At 41.7% G+C, this 17,465-nt stretch overlaps 1 protein-coding gene across 3 annotated transcripts in view; it reads left to right on the top strand.

Moving 5' to 3' along the window:
* Znf652 (zinc finger protein 652) overlaps positions 1–17,465 on the top strand; it is a 56,949-nt gene that overhangs the window by 22,408 nt on the left and 17,076 nt on the right. For all 3 annotated transcript variants that reach the window (XM_076935926.1, XM_034508014.2, XM_076935925.1), the window contains exon 2: positions 13,729–14,872. In XM_076935926.1, the coding sequence (XP_076792041.1) occupies positions 13,979–14,872 (894 nt within the window). In that variant the 5' untranslated portion in view covers positions 13,729–13,978. The remainder of the gene's footprint in view (positions 1–13,728; positions 14,873–17,465) is intronic.

The raw sequence follows: 17,465 nt of genomic DNA, 5'->3' as shown, positions 1-17,465 counted from the left end.
GTGAAAATTCTTTGTGGAGGGCTGAGGATGCAGTTTAGTGGTAGAGCATTTGCCCGTCATGCACAAAACCCTAGAACTATCTCTAGCACCGCAATTATAAACCAAAGAATAGAGTCTGAGGAGATGGCTTGTCAGTTAAGAGCACTGGCTGCTCTTCCAGAAGATCTACATTTGATTCCTGGCACCCACATGGTAGCTCACAACCATCTGTAACTCCCGTTCCAGGGATTTAATTCCCTGTTCTAAGGATAAAGGTTGGGCAGCCATCCCCCTTTTTTCTTTTGAGAGCCTTGCCTGATAGCATCTCATTATGTAGATCAGGTTTGCCAAGAATTTGTAGACATTTGCCTGCCTCTGCCTCCTGAGGAGATTACAGATGTGCATCACAACCCCCAACTTGATGCCTTTTTCTGGGCTCCACTGACATCAGGCACACAGGTGGCAATACAGACATACATATGGAACAAAATTCCCATATGTGTAAAAAGAAAAAAAGGCCATGTGGATAAAACCTTATGTGTTCAAACATCATCAGGTGTCCTGAATGAGGTTATCCATGGAGCAGTTGTGGATAAAACAAATTGCCAAGAATGATCCCTGTACCAAGGGGAATCCTCCCACCCCATTAAGCCATCACAAGTCCTGCCTTTGACCTCTAGTTACATTTCAGCATTAGGGCAGAAATAATGAACAGAGGCTTGTCAGTGCATGCATGTATGCATGTGTGAGTGTTTTCTGGAAGTGTGCTTTTTCCCCCAGACAGAAGACTTGAATAAGGTTACAGCATAGGAATGTGTTGCTGGCCCTCCCGGGTTCCTCTCTTTACCTGTTATCTGGCGTGTAATGAAGGGAATCTTGCTTGAAAGTTGCAGCTCTCTTGAGGGCATCAGATGCTCCACTCAGAAAGAAAGTAGGTTACTACTTCTGCAAAATACAGTGGTTTGCATCAAAAGCTGTCTTGTTCTTGACTTTGAGAGTTGTCATATCCCTTGACTTTGAAGTGGTCATATTTTAATTTTAAAGTGTCTTAGTCACTGTTCTACTGCTGTGAAGAGGTACAATGATCATGGCAGCTCTTACAAAAGAGAGCGTTTAATTGGGGGCTTGCTTACAGTTTCAGAGGTTTAGTCTTTTATCATCATGGCGAGGAAAATGACAGCCACTGGAGCAATAACTGAGAGTTACATCTTGATCTATAGGCAGAGCTATACTTGGAGTAGTTTGGGCTTTTGAAATTTCAGCCTATTCCTAGTGACACACTTCCTCCAAGAAGGCCATACCTCCCAATCCTTCTAATCCTTTCAAACAGTTCTACTCCCTGGTGACTAAATAATTTAAATATATGAGCCTATGGGGGCCATCCTGATTCAAACCACCATATTCTATTCTTTGGCCCCCATAGGCTTATAGAATCGATGCCAGAAACTGGGATACCATCTTGCACCTGAGTTAGGAACTGTGCAAAGGACAAAGCATACTCAGGTTGGTGAGGTAGAAAACTGGGAAGAATGGGTCTTAAATTTTATCACTAAACCAGAGGCATTCATACACACACATACACACACACACACACACACACACACACACACACACACACATGCATTCATTCCAACTTCAAAAGTCCTCATAGTCTATCACAGAGTAGCACAAGTAGTTTTAAATTTTAGAATTTTTCAAATTTTTTTTTTGTATTTTTGAGACAAGGTCTCTTTACATAGTTTTGGCTGAGGTGGAACTCATTATGTAGACTAGGCTGGCCTTAAACTCACAAAGATTTGCCAGCCTTTGCCTCCTGGGTGCTGGGGTTAAATGCAGGTACTACAATGCCTAGCATTTTAATTTTGTCTTATGTGGTTATTGAACATGCATTTTGTGTCTTAATAAAGTCGAAAAAAATCTTGTTATTGTAAGTCAGAGACTATCAGTATATACACACAACCCTGATTTCTCTTTGATCTGGAGACTTGTTTGTCCACTGACTGCTTGACAGCTCTTCAGAAATATCTAGTTTATATTGCAGACATGATTAGGTGAACTTGGATGTTTTGAGCTTCAGATAATAGTCCATTTTAAGAAACATGAAAATAAGGAAAATTTACTCTCATTAACAGGATGTCTTTGTCGTGGATTGGTTTGATTCCTGCTAAATGATAAAATGGGTTTTAAATGATAAAATTTAAAACCCATTCTTCCCAGTTTTCTGCCACAGCAACTTGAGAGCATGCTTTGTCCTCTCTCTGAGGCCCAGCATGGACGAAAGATGGTGCCCCAGCCCCTGTTATCACTTCTATACAAGATGGCCTTCAGAAGTCGGTGGTACTTTTCTTCCTCTGTTGATGCTTTTTGTAGGACAGTCACACCGTTGTTTTCTTAGGAGTCTTTCATCAGAGTTCCACTTAGATCCCATCATGCATAACCCTCAGGTCACCTTCAGACCAGTCCCTAGCAAAGGGTGCAAGGATGGGTAAGCAGTTTTTAAGCCAGAGCTGTGTCACATGCCTGTGATACAAGAATACTCCAGACATGGAGGCAGGAGAATTAAGTTCACAGCCCACTTGGGCTAGAGCGAGCCAAGGCAACACAGAGAACCAACCCCTGGCTCCAAAAGAAACAAAAAGGTTAAAAGAGGGTTGAGAACATAGCTTAGTGCTAGGTAGAGCACTTGTAGCATAGACAAAGCCCTAGACCCAATTTCCTGTACTGATAACAAATAACTTCAGTTTTTTATACTCTATATAAAAGGTAGAATTGGATGCTGTGTTTAAATTTGAGATGTATTTGAAAAGTAATAAAAAATAATTTAACTTATTATTTTTCCCGCCTGTTTTTTTTCCATTAAATACAAGAGTGGAATTTTTGTTTTGTTTTGTTTTTTGTTTTTTGAGACAGGGTTTCTCTGTGTAGCCCTGGCTGTCCTGGAACTCATTCTATAGACCAGGCTGGCCTCGAACTCAGAAATCCGTCTGCCTCTGCCTCCCAAGTGCTGGGATTAAAGGCATGCGCCACCACTGCCCGGCAGGAGTGTCATTCCTAATTGTCTGAGACAGTCTCTCTGGTTGCTTAGGCTGACTGGACTCTTGCCCAAGCTTACCTTGTCTCTCATACATCTCTGCTTTATTGCTCTTTCTGCTACCTTCACTGTCCCTATTTCTCAGACTCCATCTAAACCCTCTCTGTTCTGGGCAGACAAGATGGCTCTTTAGGTAAAGGTGTTTACTGTGTAACAACTACTAAGTTGTTCTCTGACCTCCATACTTACATATGGCACAAACTCCCATACACATTACATACACACACACATACACACACACACACACACCCTCCAGTCTCTGTCCCTGCTCTACTTTTGTAACCATATCTCCTACTAGTCCTGGGCTTCTTTAGGTGGATCCATGTTCTTCATCTCTCTTCCTAAGTAGACTATGCTTCATCAAGAACATGGCAGCTTTCTCTGAGGCTCTTCTGCCTGGAACATCCTTTAATTTTCTCTGCCTTCAGATCTCTCCATTCTTGAGAATGCAGCTGGGTCTCAGGCTTTCCACACAGCTTCCCATCATGTCCAGTTCATTCTGTCTTACCCCTTAAATACATCATTGGCAATCGTGACTAACTTTGTTTGCATAGAATTTGTTTCCTGACAGACTTGAAGCTTGTAAAAGTTAAGACAACACATAGTAGTTGGTTGTGGTGGTGCACATTGGAGCCAGAGGCAGGCAGGTCTCTCTGAGTTTGAGGCTGGCCTGTTATTCATAGGGAGTTCCTGTCTTAAAAGTGCACAAATAAATATAATACTTATTTGCAGCAATAAATAAGTAAACATCTTCCCCTTATAGACAGTAGTCAAAGCATAGAGTTCAGGAATGGAGCAGGAAGCACTTGCTGTATAAACCCATCCTATCTATAGCTTTACCTTTATAACAAGGGAATTAAAAAGTCACTGTTTGCAGGAAAGAGAAGGTGTAGCTGGCCTTGCATTATGCCGTAGGCAGAGTGGCACCAATTTCAGTATTATCACAATATCTCAGTTCCATCACAATGATATCCAGTATTGTGTATGATTTATTAATCACTGGGCCTGCAGAGATGGCCCTGAAGTTAAGGGCACCTGCTACTCTTGCAGAGGACCCAAGTTTGCTTCCTAGCACAAACAAGGGTTGGCTCACGGTCATGTGTAGCTTCAGCTTTAGGTGATTCAACACCTTCTTATGGCTTCCACGGGTACTGACATATGTAGCATTCTCTTACATAAAACACATGCAGGAATGCACATAGGTAATAATAAAAATCTTTTTAAAAAGATTAATCATAGTTAGTATAATACCTCAGATCTCAGTATCAACCTCTGCTCTGTGTTAACCTGTATTCCCCCAAAGGGGAAAGGTGCCGTTGGATTGTTTCCCAGCATCCTCTAGGGAAGACCTATTTTTGGTGGTTTTGCTCAAGCTGCTTATGAGGTTGTTGGATATTTTTGCTTTGCATTTTGATGTGGCTTTGACAGTGTTGCTAGGTTTTAATTCACTTAGCCTTTTATGAATTACATTTTTAAAAAAAAGAGGGAGAGAACCCCCCACCCCTTTTTTCAGTTGCAATAACTATGAGTTATTGAGGCTTTGTGACTGTCTTATACATTCTCCCTTGACCTCCTGTCTTTAGTGCCTTCTGATTAAGGTACAGGTTTAAGTGTCAACATCTAAGGGGTGGTTTTGAGAGTGGGCAGGTCTGTCCTTTGGAGGTAGACCCAGTACTGTCTCTGGGAAAATGTACCTATCCATGGTATAGGTTCAGTCTCATTAAGCATATTTATTTCAAGACTATTCTATTATCTTAACCCTGGAGTCCCCAAAGTGAGATTCATAAATGAATTTTTTTAGTCAAATAGAAGTCATGATAACACTTTACAGTCAAACTAAGATATAGTGCCTGGCTGTTTTATTAGTGATACACATATACATACACATAGAGGTTTTCAAAACAAAAGCATGGCATGGTGGGGAAAAGAGGAAGCATGTCATAGCTTAATAAGTTTAGAGGCTGGAAATTACTTGCGTGGCAGTAGATGGCCAAATGAATTATTTTGTGGGACAGTAAATGTTAGTGGAATGGAATTCCTTAAGTTCATGTTAAAAACAAAACAAAACAAAAACCTGAGGATTAGGAATGTAGTATTGGCTGCCCCACAGTTCAGAAGAGCCTCACATGTGAAGGGCCCAATCATGTCCTGTGCCTCTCAGTGCTGTGGCTGTTGTTTTTCAGTGTCTCAGGCCCAGGTGGTGTTGTCATGTAGTTTATACTTGATGAGTTATCCACAGGACCAAGAATATTTTTTATGTGAAATGTTGTGTTACTTTTATATAATGTTTGGATTGTTTATGTTCAGATATTCTATTTCTTTTGTTTTTGTTTTTCTTTTCTTTCTTTTTGTTTTTTTTGTTTTTGTTTTTGTTTTTGTTTTTGTTTTTGTTTTTTGAGACAGGGTTTCTCTGTGTAGTCCTGGCTGTCCTGGAACTCGCTCTGTAGACCAGGCTGGCCTCGAACTCAAATATCCGCCTGCCTCTGCCTCCCAAGTGCTGGGATTAAAGGCGTGCGCCACCACCGCCCGGCCTCTATTTCTTTTTTATTGATTTGTTTTTCAATACTGGAGAGTGAAGCCAGAGCTTCACACATGCTAGGCAATGCAGTTCATTACCACGGAACTATGTCTCTAGTCCTTTCTCAAAGTATAATTCATATACCATAGAACCATTTTAAATATACAGTTTTGTGTGTTTGTGTTCATATAACTATCACCAATACATAATTCAGAAACATTTTCACTGACTGGAGTCCATTAACAGAGATTGCCATACCTCCCTAGTCAAGGCCCATGGCTCCTGCTGGTTACTCTGTGTGTGTGTGTGTGTGTGTGTGTGTTGTGTGTGTGTATTGATTTATTCTGGCCATTTCATATAAAAAGAATCTTCTAATTGTGTGGATGTTTGTATCTGGTATAATGCTTTTGGGGTTCATGCATGTTAGAGTAGGCATCAGAGCTTCTCCCTGTCGGGTGCCTGATAATGTCCGACTGTAGGTTATGTACCTGTTTCCCAGCTGACATAGGTCTGTGTTGCCCTCACATTGGGCTGTTGGGGATGCTGCTATGGATGTTTGTGTCTTAAGCTTTTATGTGAGTATGTTTTCCAGTCCCAGATATGCTTAGAAATGGAACTACTCGGTCATCTAGGAATTCTTTGCTTAACCTTTTTAGGACTTACCACACTATTTTCCGAAGTGTGCCATTTTAAATGCACCAGTAATGTATGGACCTTATACTTTTTTCATATCCTCTCTAACCTCTCTAACTTTTTTTTTCACTTTTTTTTTTTAAATCAAAGTTGTCTTAGTGAATATGACGCAGAATCTCAGTGTGGATTATTGCCTTAGGATTTCCATTGTTGCAATGAAACATCATGGCCAAAAAGCAAGTTGGGGAGGAAAGGGTTTATTCAGCTCATACTTCCACATTGCTGTTCTTCACCAAAGGAAGTGAGGACAGGAAGTCAAGCAGGTCAGGAAGCAGTAGCTGATGCCGAGGCCATGGAGGAGTGCTGCTTATTAGCTTGCTCCACATGGCTTACTCAGCCTGCTTTCTTATAGAACCCAGGACCACCAGCCCAGGGATGGCACCACCCACAATGCGGTGAGCCCTCCCTCACTAATCGGAAAAAAAAAAAAAAATGCCTTACAGCTGGATCTCATAGGAAAAATTAAATTTTAAGTTGTCACTATATTATGTGTGTGAGTGTTTTGCCTACATGTCTTTGTGCATCATGTGTGTACCTGGTGTCAGGCAAAATTCAGAAGAAGGCTTTGGATCTCAGGAACTTATGTTAAGATGACTGTACACCACTGCATAGATTGCTGGGAATCAAACCCAGGTCTTCTGCAAGAGCAGCCAGTATAACCACTGAGCTGTCTCTCTAGCCTGTATTGCTGTTTTATTTTTATTTGTCTTTTTATTGTTGAGTTGTGGGAGTTCTTTATATATTCTGGATACCAGACCTTTATCAAGTCTATGATTTTATTAGTATGTTCTTCTGATTCTATGCGTTGATTTTATTCTCTTGATATCCTCCTTGCTGTGCAGCCATTAGTTTTAATAAAGTTCAATTTGTAGTTTTTCTTTTTTTAAAAAAAGATTTATTTATTTAATGTATATGAATACACTGTTGCTGTCTTCAGACACACCAGAAAAGGGCATCAGATCCCATTACAGATGGTTGTGAACCATCATTTGGTTGCTAGGAATTGAATTCAGGACCTTTAGAAGAGTCAGTGAGTGCTCTTAACCCCTGAGCCACCTTTCCAGCCCCAATTTGTAGTTTTTTGTCAGGAGTTTGTAGGTTTTCTTTTCTTTTGCCCTTCCCCACCTCTCCCTCCTCTTTCTCTCCCTCTTTTTCCCATCATGTTTTAGTTTGGCTCACCATGTGAGGGGACATAGTTCATCATGGGGGAGATGGCATCTGAACAGAGCATGAGGTGGCTGGCCACACTGTCTGCAGTCAGTAGAGAGAGTGAATCTCTGTTGGGGACCACATTCTATGGAGTGCTGCCACCCACCCACCTTCCAGATGAAAATACCCAGAGACACACAGGTGATTCCAAGTGTAGTAAAGTCAACAGTAAAAATTATCTGTTGTCCTTGTTAATTTGGACACCTGAACACATCACGATTAAACCATAATTTTCCACCCCTCCTTAAAGAATTATGACTCTCTTATAATACAAAATGCATTTCACTCATCTGTAAAAGTTCCCAAAGTATTAACAATTCTAATATTGTTCAAAAACCCAAGTCCAGAGTCTCCTCTAAAATTCAAAGAAATGCCTTAATTATGAGATGATAAAATATAATAAAAAACAAGTTATTCACTTCCAATATACAAAAGCACAGTATGGGGCTGGAGAGATGGCTCAGTGGTTAAGAGCACTGACTGCTCTTCCAGAGGTCCTGAGTTCAGTTCCCAGCAACCACATGGTGGCTCACAACCATCTGTAACAGATCTGATGCCCTCTTCTGGTGTGTCTGAAGACAGTGACAGTGTACTGAGTACTCACATACAATAAATAGATAAATAAATAAATCTTAAAAACAAAAACAAAACAAAGGCACAGTATAAAACCTTCCTAAGAAAAGATTAGACCAAAGCAAAACAAAACCCAGTAGGACAAGCACAGTATCTGGAGCTTGGGATTGGATCCTGTGGGCTCCAGTGACTGTGGGTGGCCCTGCTTTTGCTGTGCTGTGAGTAGCACATAGCTTCTTTCCTCTGTTGGTACCATCCCTCCTGTGGCTTTACTCAGCAGCTATACCACATTCTAGCATCTCCAACATCCTGGTTTCTTACTAGGTTTGGCTTCCTGTGCATTTAGTGACTGATCCCAGGAAAGCATATTCTAGATTGTTTCCCAGAGTGGGGATTCTCTGCAACAGTCTGAGTTCCAGCCTCACCTTTCAGATGGACCTGCCCTGAATCACCTTCCCTATTGTCCCACTGCAGAGCAGGTTTTGCTTCAGTGGTGCTAATCTCCTTAACAGTTTTTCTACACCTGCCTTGTCTGTACTCTTAAACTTATAGCTCCTTTCAAGTAATACATATTTTTCTGCTTTCTCTTACTGTTTATAAGACTAAGAGAAGTAACTGGTAACTGTGCCACAGCCTGGATATTTGCAGTCTTAACATTGCTTTCTCAAAACAATGTAGTTTGTTCATTTGAATCCATCTCATTCAGATTTTCAGGACTGGGAGGAATGTAACCAAGTCTTTGCCTGAATGTAACAGAAAAGGGCATTAGCCCAGTTCCCCTAGACCAGACATTCATTGATTGCATTGGCATACTGGTCTTTTAGGCTCCCATTAGACTGGCTCATTGGACTGTTTATAGCATTCTAGGGTTTCTCAGCACATGGTGCCAACTCCTCCACATTCCTTTCCTAAGCCAGCTCCTAAGACCAGTGGACAGCATATAGTCAGGGTTTTTCATAGCAGAAGCCCTTCTCCATAGAAAATTTTTTTTGTGTTGGTTACTTTGCTTGTTGCAGTGACAAATCAGTTGGCCGAAGCAGTGTAAGGAAGGGAGCTTTGTTCTGGCTTAAGTCCAAGGGAAAACACTCCGTCATGACATGGAAGGTTTTCTAGCCAGATGCTGGGTAGCTAGTCACATAGTGTCAGCAGCTAGGGAGCTGATACAAGCAGAGTGCTACTTGAGCAAGTATGAGTGTATGTATGTGTGTTAGTGTGTGTGTATGTGATGTGTATGTATGTGTGTCTGTATGTGATGTGTGAGTGTGTATTGTATATGTGTGGTGTGTGTGTGTATGTGATGTGTGTGTGTTTTAGGCCAGGGTTTCCTGGAACACAGGCTATATGTGAATTTGCTCTTCGCCGAGAACGACCTTGGGCTGACCATTTCTACTTTGCACATGATGGCCTTGTCCAGCAACTCTCACTTAGTTGGTATTTGTGTCTCCAGGCCTGTGTGTGTGAGTGTTCAGATTTCTATCACTAGTGCCTTCATAAGCTGCTCTCCACTGTATTTTTGAGACACTGAACTTGGAACTTACTGATTTGGCTAGATGGCTGGCCAGCAAGCCCCAGAGTCCTCTTGTCTCTGTGTCCCCAGTACTAGGATTATAGACACCTACTACTGTGCCTAGCTTTTTAAACCTGGGTACAGTGACTAAACTCAGATTTGTGTGGCAGGGATTTCACTGACTGTACCATCTTCCCTGCCTCTACCTTTTCATTTTAAACTTTTCTTTTTCTTATTTTATTTCTTTGGCATTCACTCTGCAAAGGCTGTGCATCATACGGTACCTAAACCTCTGATGTATCATTCTCACTTCTAACCTCTTCAGAAAAGCCCTCAAGCAAGCAGAGTGGGAAAAGAAGCCAGCACCCAGGCCTCTGTGTAACACCCTGAGAACGAGTTTATATGTGAATCACCTTGTCTGGGGTCATAGACCTGTGTAAATAGCACACTGGCTTACACAATAAGCTCTTGAGGCTGTACCTTGCTTCCTTCCTGACAATACAGCATACTTGTTTGTAAAACATGTGCTAACCTTTCTGTATATGACTTCAAAGTTGGTCTCCTTTTACGTTGTTAATTCTTTTCTGACCCATGTATGTGTCATAGAAGTATGCCAAAAAAACGGGTAGGGAGCTAAGGGGGAAAGGTAAAAACAAATTCTGTTTCTATGCTTTGTCTAAATACACAGTACAGAGAAGAAAGAACAAGATCTCTTTTCTTAGTTTGGAGTTCAGGGCTCTTGGGAGTCACTGACGGGTTCTTAGAAATGGGCAACAACCTGGAAACTGCATATGAAATTCTCTCTGCTCTGTTTCTGAGTAGTGAGAAGATTTTTAATTTTTAAAAGAATCTTATAGTGTTTTAGAATTACTACTAAGAAGAGATAAATGTAGGCTTGCTGGCAGGGGGATGTGTTTGCAGTTCATCTTTTCTCATTGTGTTTTGGGTATGTTAAGATTTTGGAGTAAATCTTTCCATCTGGTTCAAATATTTTTGTTTTAGACTATTTATGCCTGTTGGCCTAAGACTAGATAAGATCCCCTCCCCCAAGGGCTACTCTTATCCCCTCCCCCAAGGGCTACTCTTTGAAAGACCAAAAAATTTTACTAGTGAGAAAATAACAGATGATTAGCATTCCTTGACACTATTCCACATATGTAAAGTAAGTTGTATGTATATATGTGAGCCAAAGTGGTACATACCTGTAATCCTGTTACCTGGGAGACAGAGGAGGAAGGAGCTTGAGATGGAGGTCAGTTAGCTATGTAGTGAGACCGGCTAACACACGCCAAGTCCTGAGTTTGGTTCCCAGCACCACATAAAACTGGAAGTGGTGGCATCTGCTGGTAATCCCAGCACTCAGGGAGTAGAGGCAAGGGGATCAGAAGTTCAAGGTGGGAGCTGATGAGAAGGCTCAGGGACTAATTCACTGGCTACTCTCCCAGAGGAGCTAGGTTCAGTTTCCATCACCTACATGGTGGCCTGTAGCCATCTGTAAGTCCAGTCCCAGAGGATCTCATGCCGATTTCTGGCTTCCTTAGGCATCAGCTGTGCTCACTGTACAGAGATCTACAGACAGACATAAGCACCCATGCACATAAAATTAAAAATAATTTAAAAAAGAAGTTCAATGTTACGTAGTTTGACTCCAGCCTGGACTGTATGAGACCCTATCTTAAAAAAGAAAAAATTAATAAAGTATTTGTGACTTTTAATTTTTGTAAAATACAGAATTGTAAGGTCAGGCATGGTGATGCACACTTTTAATCCTAGGACTGTGGAGGCAGAGGCAGGCAGATCTCTGTTCTGTTAGTTGCAGGCCAACCTGTTCTATAGAGAGTTCTGGTTCAGTCAGGGCCACATAGTGAGAACCTGGTTTGTTTGTTTAAAGAGGACATTTCTCACTTATTTTCATTATCTGCGTAGACTTTCTTTTTTGTTAGCCATCTTAAAGATAGACTACTGTATTAAAAATTACATTCTAGAAAAGTTCTTGGTCATGGCTAGACCGAGCCCTCCCTAGACCCTAGTATCAAACTTGATATGTAGGTTAAAAATGACTTTGATTTTGGAGATATTCTGCTGGCCCCCCTGCTGGGAGCACATGTGGGCAGAACCATGCCAAGTACCATTTCTTCTGTACTTGAGAGCTGTTGAATTTTATTAGAGCCTGGGCTGTGTTGGATTTTAATAGAAAAAATATCTCATTTTATTAGAGCCCGGGCTGTGTTGGATTTTAATAGAAAAAATATCTCAGTGACACACACAAAGCTTCTTACCTTAAAAATAAAGAGTTCCTTTTATTTAAAATTTATTTCTACATTAGATGATGTTTGTGGATAGAACTGAATAATGGAAAATGCTTTGAATGCCCATTGGGATCCTGTAGGTCTTGCAAAGCAGCTTACTTAGGGTTTGGTTGTTTGATAAAAGGTGAATGCTTCAGCTGGCCTGTGGTGAGTAATACATATTCGGTTTTGTCCTTGTGTGGAGACTGTTTGTGCTGGCAAGTCCTCAGATAGTAGCTGAGAGCAAGTCTGCTTTGTCCTCGTACAGCTAGCTTACTATAACTTGTATAGTATCTAATGGATGGGAAGCACTTAAGTGTTTAACAAGGATGTGATGAAGTACTTTGCATAAATGCAAATCATTTTCATTATTTTATAAACTAAAGATGTGGCCAAGCTTTACAGTTTTGTAGTTTGCTGCCTTGGTTCCCACTTTTTGCATTAGTAGACTATTAAGGTATAGATTGTTGCTACAGTTTAGGATTGACAGTACTAAAAACAGCTTGGAAATTAACCCTATTTATTGGTCCCTTTATGAACCTCATTGGTCACATGTTGTCTTCCCTAATAGTGTAATTTGTTTTATGTAGAACAGCTCAGCGAGGTCTAAGTGATTCCTGTTACCTGTTAAGGTTACATAGCAGTTCAGTGTCAAGTGTACTGAAGAGTTTCTTACTTAGGTTATTTCATAGCAAGATTTCACTCACTTCAGGCAAGTAGATCCAATATATTAAGAAAAAGCCAGAAGTGGTGGCCATATCATTCATCTGAAGATTTGGGAGGCAGAGGGGCAGAACTCTGTGAGACCAGGTGGCCTAGTCTGTATAACAAGTTCCAGGGCAGCCAGGTTACATAGTGAGACCCTTGTCTCAATAAAAAGAAAGGGGAAATTTAACCTTTGCTTATTTTTAATTAATTAAAAACCAACCCCAAAGTTTTGCAGTAGGTACTAAGTAGATGCTGAATAATTAAAATGTCTCCGGTGCCCATCACACAACAGGCATCCAGTAAATACTGTTTTCCTTCCTGTTGTCAGCTAGACTGTACAGATCCTTCGTTGTTATTTGTGTGACTCAGCTGTTGGATGGCTGGCTGGCTAAGTAGCAGTATACGCATGTTGAAAGCAAATTGTATGCCCTTCATTTTTTTTTTTTTCCTGGATGGTTTTAGTTTTCTTAGAACCACATCGACCTGGTGGTTACTGATTCTCAGAATTTTGACTTCTCTGCAACTGACACATGAAAAATCACCGGGTTGTAGGACAGATGTAGTGAGCTGTGCAACAAGTGTCAAAATGCCTCGCTGTGCTCCCATAGCTGAAGCCAGTTATGGCTACAGTTCATTTATAATTACTAAAGGTTAGGCCATTTTTCCTGTGTGATTGTGCCAGTTGGCTGCTTTAGTTCTGTGGCCTGCAGTGTCCATGTTGCCGCCTCTGTTTGTGGGCTCTCACTCTGGTAGGTGTGGTGACTGATGAAGGAGACCGCTTGCATGACTGCCTTGAGTATTTCATGGCCTCTTGTATCATGCGACTGATACCAGCAGATCCTGCAGCATCCAGTGTGACAGACATCATGTAGTTGTAGGTATTTATCCATCAAACACATGCTATATGCCCAGACTATTGTATTCTATCTAAAGATATTTTGGTGAACTTGACCGCTGTGTCTCTTGGCATTTACATTCTAACTGAAATTGGGGACTCATGCAAGCCTGTAAAATAATATCCATCCCAAACTATTTTGAGGCGTCTAATGAATCAAAGTGTATGGAGTGTAATGACTTCAAATTTTGTGTGTTATGAGAAATTTTGTGGCCTAAGAAGAAAATGGTGGTATAATTTTTTCCCTCATTTTTTTTCTCTTTATAGACAAAATGCTCCAAGTCCCTTGTAGTTTTCTTCAAAAGAAGATCAGGAGTGTTCTGCTCTTGCCGTAAGAACAGCTCTGTTTGACTTAACGTGTTGTTGGTGCTGTGACACAGGAAGAACTGCATGCAGGCCCAGGAGTTTCTTGTTATCACTTCTTGAGTAGTTAGTGCTCTGTGGATGGAGAAAGATTCCAGTCTTAATTGTCCTGTTTTCAAGGTGTTCTGTGTAGTCTGAACTGGGTCATTTCCCCATGAGCTACACAGCCAGTCCTTGTCAGGAGCTGGTTGAACCCTGTGCAGTGCATGCAGAAGGAATGGCCCAGGAAGAGAGCCATCGAAGTCAGGCACCACCCACCTTCTACCATGGTGCCAGCCAGGAGCTTGACCTGTCCACCAAAGTGTATAAAAGGGAGTCTGGAAGCCCTTACTCTGTGCTGGCAGACACCAAGATGAGCAAACCACATCTCCACGAGACCGAGGAGCAGCCATATTTCAGGGAGCCAAGGGCAGTGTCTGATGTGCACACTGTCAAGGAAGACCGGGAGAATTCTGATGACACGGAAGAGGAGGAGGAAGTCTCTTACAAAAGGGAGCAGATCATAGTGGAGGTAAACCTTAATAATCAAACGTTAAATGTATCTAAAGGGGAAAAGGGTGTCTCTTCTCAGTCCAAAGAGACTCCTGTTCTTAAGACAAGCAGCGAGGAAGACGAAGAGACTGAGGAGGAGGCCACAGATAATAGCAGTGACTACGGAGAGAACGGACGGCAAAAGAAAAAGGAGAAGCAAGTGGAGAAAGTCAGGGTTACACAAAGGCGAACCCGGAGAGCTGCCTCTGTTGCCGCAGCTACCACTTCCCCTACACCCCGCACAACTCGAGGCCGTAGGAAGAGTGCAGAGCTACCCAAGAGGAAGAAGCGGGCTGCTAAGGAGCCTAAAGCGCCAGTACAGAAAGCTAAGTGTGAAGAGAAAGAGACTCTCACCTGTGAGAAGTGCCCCAGGGTGTTTAATACTCGCTGGTACCTGGAGAAGCACATGAACGTTACTCACAGGCGCATGCAGATCTGTGATAAATGTGGCAAGAAGTTTGTCCTGGAAAGTGAGCTGTCCCTTCACCAGCAAACAGACTGTGAAAAAAACATTCAGGTAGGTCTCCTCAGCGAGAGGGCAAAGTTTCCAGGATAGAACCTGGCTGTTCAGAGGCATCTGGTGTCTGCCCAAGAGAATAAATAGAATAGAGGCTGAAGGGACAGATTTCACCAATTTATCACTTTATCAATTTATCACCAATTTATCACTCTGCTGCTTGGGTCTTTTCAAAACCAAGGCTTAATCCTGTATTTCAAAAGTATTACACTTAACTGATGATGGATTAGTGGGAACCCAGGTACACTGGACGGGGATTTGGTTATAGATGACTGACTGGGATATAAAGTCAGCGCCGACTTTGCACTGAGAGTCTCTGTTGTGGGACCTGTGAGATAATTCGTTCTGGCATCTTCTGTCATGGTGGGAGGTATGCTGAGTGAAGGTCAGGCGTAGAGAAAGTTCTTTTCTATTTAGAAGGATGCCAGAGTCTAGTGCAGCTGATGGGGACAGAGACTGTAATGACTCAGACCTGTGGAAATGGAAGATCTCCTTACACCGTGGAGAGATGGCAACACTAAGTGTGTCAAGAGGCAAGCCCTTGGGAATATGCAAACCTTAAACAGAGGCTGAGCTGTTTGAAAATGTTGCTTACCTGGCACTAGGGTTACATAATGTTGCTGTACAGCTGCTGATGTCACAAAGCATGCTATTCAAACCAGGCTGGTATCTTGGAAAGACTGTATTGTGACAGGTTAAGAGGTATTAAATGTACTGTAGCTATATTGGTGTATTCATGTTTGTGTATTAATGGATATTCATACATGGTAAGTCTGTTATGTTTCCATACAATGTATATAATAATTACCATATTGACGCTAACTTTTTAAAAGATAAATTGTTTCACTTTTGGTTTGGGAACTACTAATATTGGTGAGCACCTTTAATTTTCTCTTCTTGACAATTGTTTTTAATCAATAACTGAGTGCCTTTCTTTAAAGTGATTTTTGTTTTTTTGTTTTTTTTATAATCCACTGATTTAGCTTGTATATCATGACATGATAGAGATATGCTGGGTAAATAAAAGAAAACTCTGCCATGTTCTCCAGCAGGTGCCTGGGTAGAAGTTGATTGCAGGGTCAGTCTAATGGGGCATGGTCCAGTGCTGCCACCTAGAGGTCACACTTGGATTTTACAGTGGCTCTTTGCTGAAAAGGCATTCCTCATTTCTGTCTCTATGGCCTGCTTATTTTGAGGGCTCCCTCCCTCCCTCACTCCTTCCCTCTTTCCCTCCCTCCCTTCTTCCTCCCCTTCTTCCCTCCTTCCCTCCCTCCTTCCTTCCTTTCTTCCTTCCTTCCTTTCCTCCTCCTCCTCTTCTTCCTCTTCCTCTTCCTTCTCCTTCTTCTTTAACTTGAATTTGCTTAAGTAACAGAAAACAACAGGTCTTTTTTTGTAAGCTTCTGTGCTTCTCCTAATCATAGTATGTTCATACTGGTACTTAATGTTGTGTGGGTTCTGCTGAATGAAAACCTTGCAGATTCCTAGGCTGGAGAGATAGCTGAACACTGCTGCTCCACAGTGCAGCTCAGCACTGGCTGCTCTTGCAGAGAACCTGAGCTTGGTGCCCAGCACCCACATGACAGCTCAGAACCCTGTTCCAGGGATCTAATACCCTCTTCTGTCCTCCAGGCACATATGCAGTATACATACATACAGCAAGCAAAACACTCAAGTACATAAAGAAATATTTTTAAAAAACAAAAAAACCTTCCCATTCCTAAAGAATCTGTGCTGTGTGTCTTCATACAGCTTCTGATAATCCTGAGAATATCATGATAAGAGAACATTAATCCATGTAGAAATGGTGGCTTACAGGGGTCATCTGATCTTTTTCAGGGCAATGTCCAGCCAGGGGCTTGTCTCTTAGTTCTTGGTTCTTGTCTTCTGCAGTGGCACTCAAGGGCTGTAGTGACTGACTGAGTTCTCTCACTGTTCATTCCTCAGAGCCTGGCCATTATCAATGATTTTCTGCTATTGTTTGGTTGATTTAGTTATACTTTATGCCTAATAGTCCAGACTGCTAATGAGCCACGATTTGGAGAACTAGGCATTGTGATATAAGGAGGGCTGGAATTGGGGGTGGGTGGGTAGGGGCATGGTCAGTGGTTTAAGAGGTTTCATTAGCTTCTGTCAGAGGGAAATGGCAACAGACTAAATTAAATTTAGGGAAAGTTAGTAAATCTTGAGCATTTGTTACAGAAATTCTTCAAAATGTGTTTTCTAAGACATGAGGACATTTTATACCCTTCAGATCTATAATGCTTATATATCTTGTCTTTGGTTGTGCTAATTTCAAATTTATTTATATTTTCTCTGGTAAATACATCTTAACCACATGGCAGCCTGGGTAGGAGGCAGCTATGCTTGCTGGTCTATGCCATAGCATGCCTGAAGGTTCTGTCAGGTATGCTGGTATGTACTTATGCTCCCTGAACCTGAGATTAGAGCAGGATCATGATTTGAGGTTGGCCTTAGTGGCTCATGATTTGAGGGTGGTTCTATAGTGAGACACCCTATCTCAAAACAAGCAACAACAACAGATTACATAAACACCAAAGTGGATGTTGGATGTTCTTTTCCTCAGTGGGACATG

Source organism: Arvicanthis niloticus, chromosome 6 (genome assembly GCF_011762505.2).
Source record: "Arvicanthis niloticus isolate mArvNil1 chromosome 6, mArvNil1.pat.X, whole genome shotgun sequence".
In the NCBI taxonomy this organism is placed as follows: domain Eukaryota; kingdom Metazoa; phylum Chordata; class Mammalia; order Rodentia; family Muridae; genus Arvicanthis; species Arvicanthis niloticus.
The sequence above is the reverse complement of the archived record's forward strand: the minus strand, read 5'-3'. Positions and strand labels throughout refer to the sequence as shown.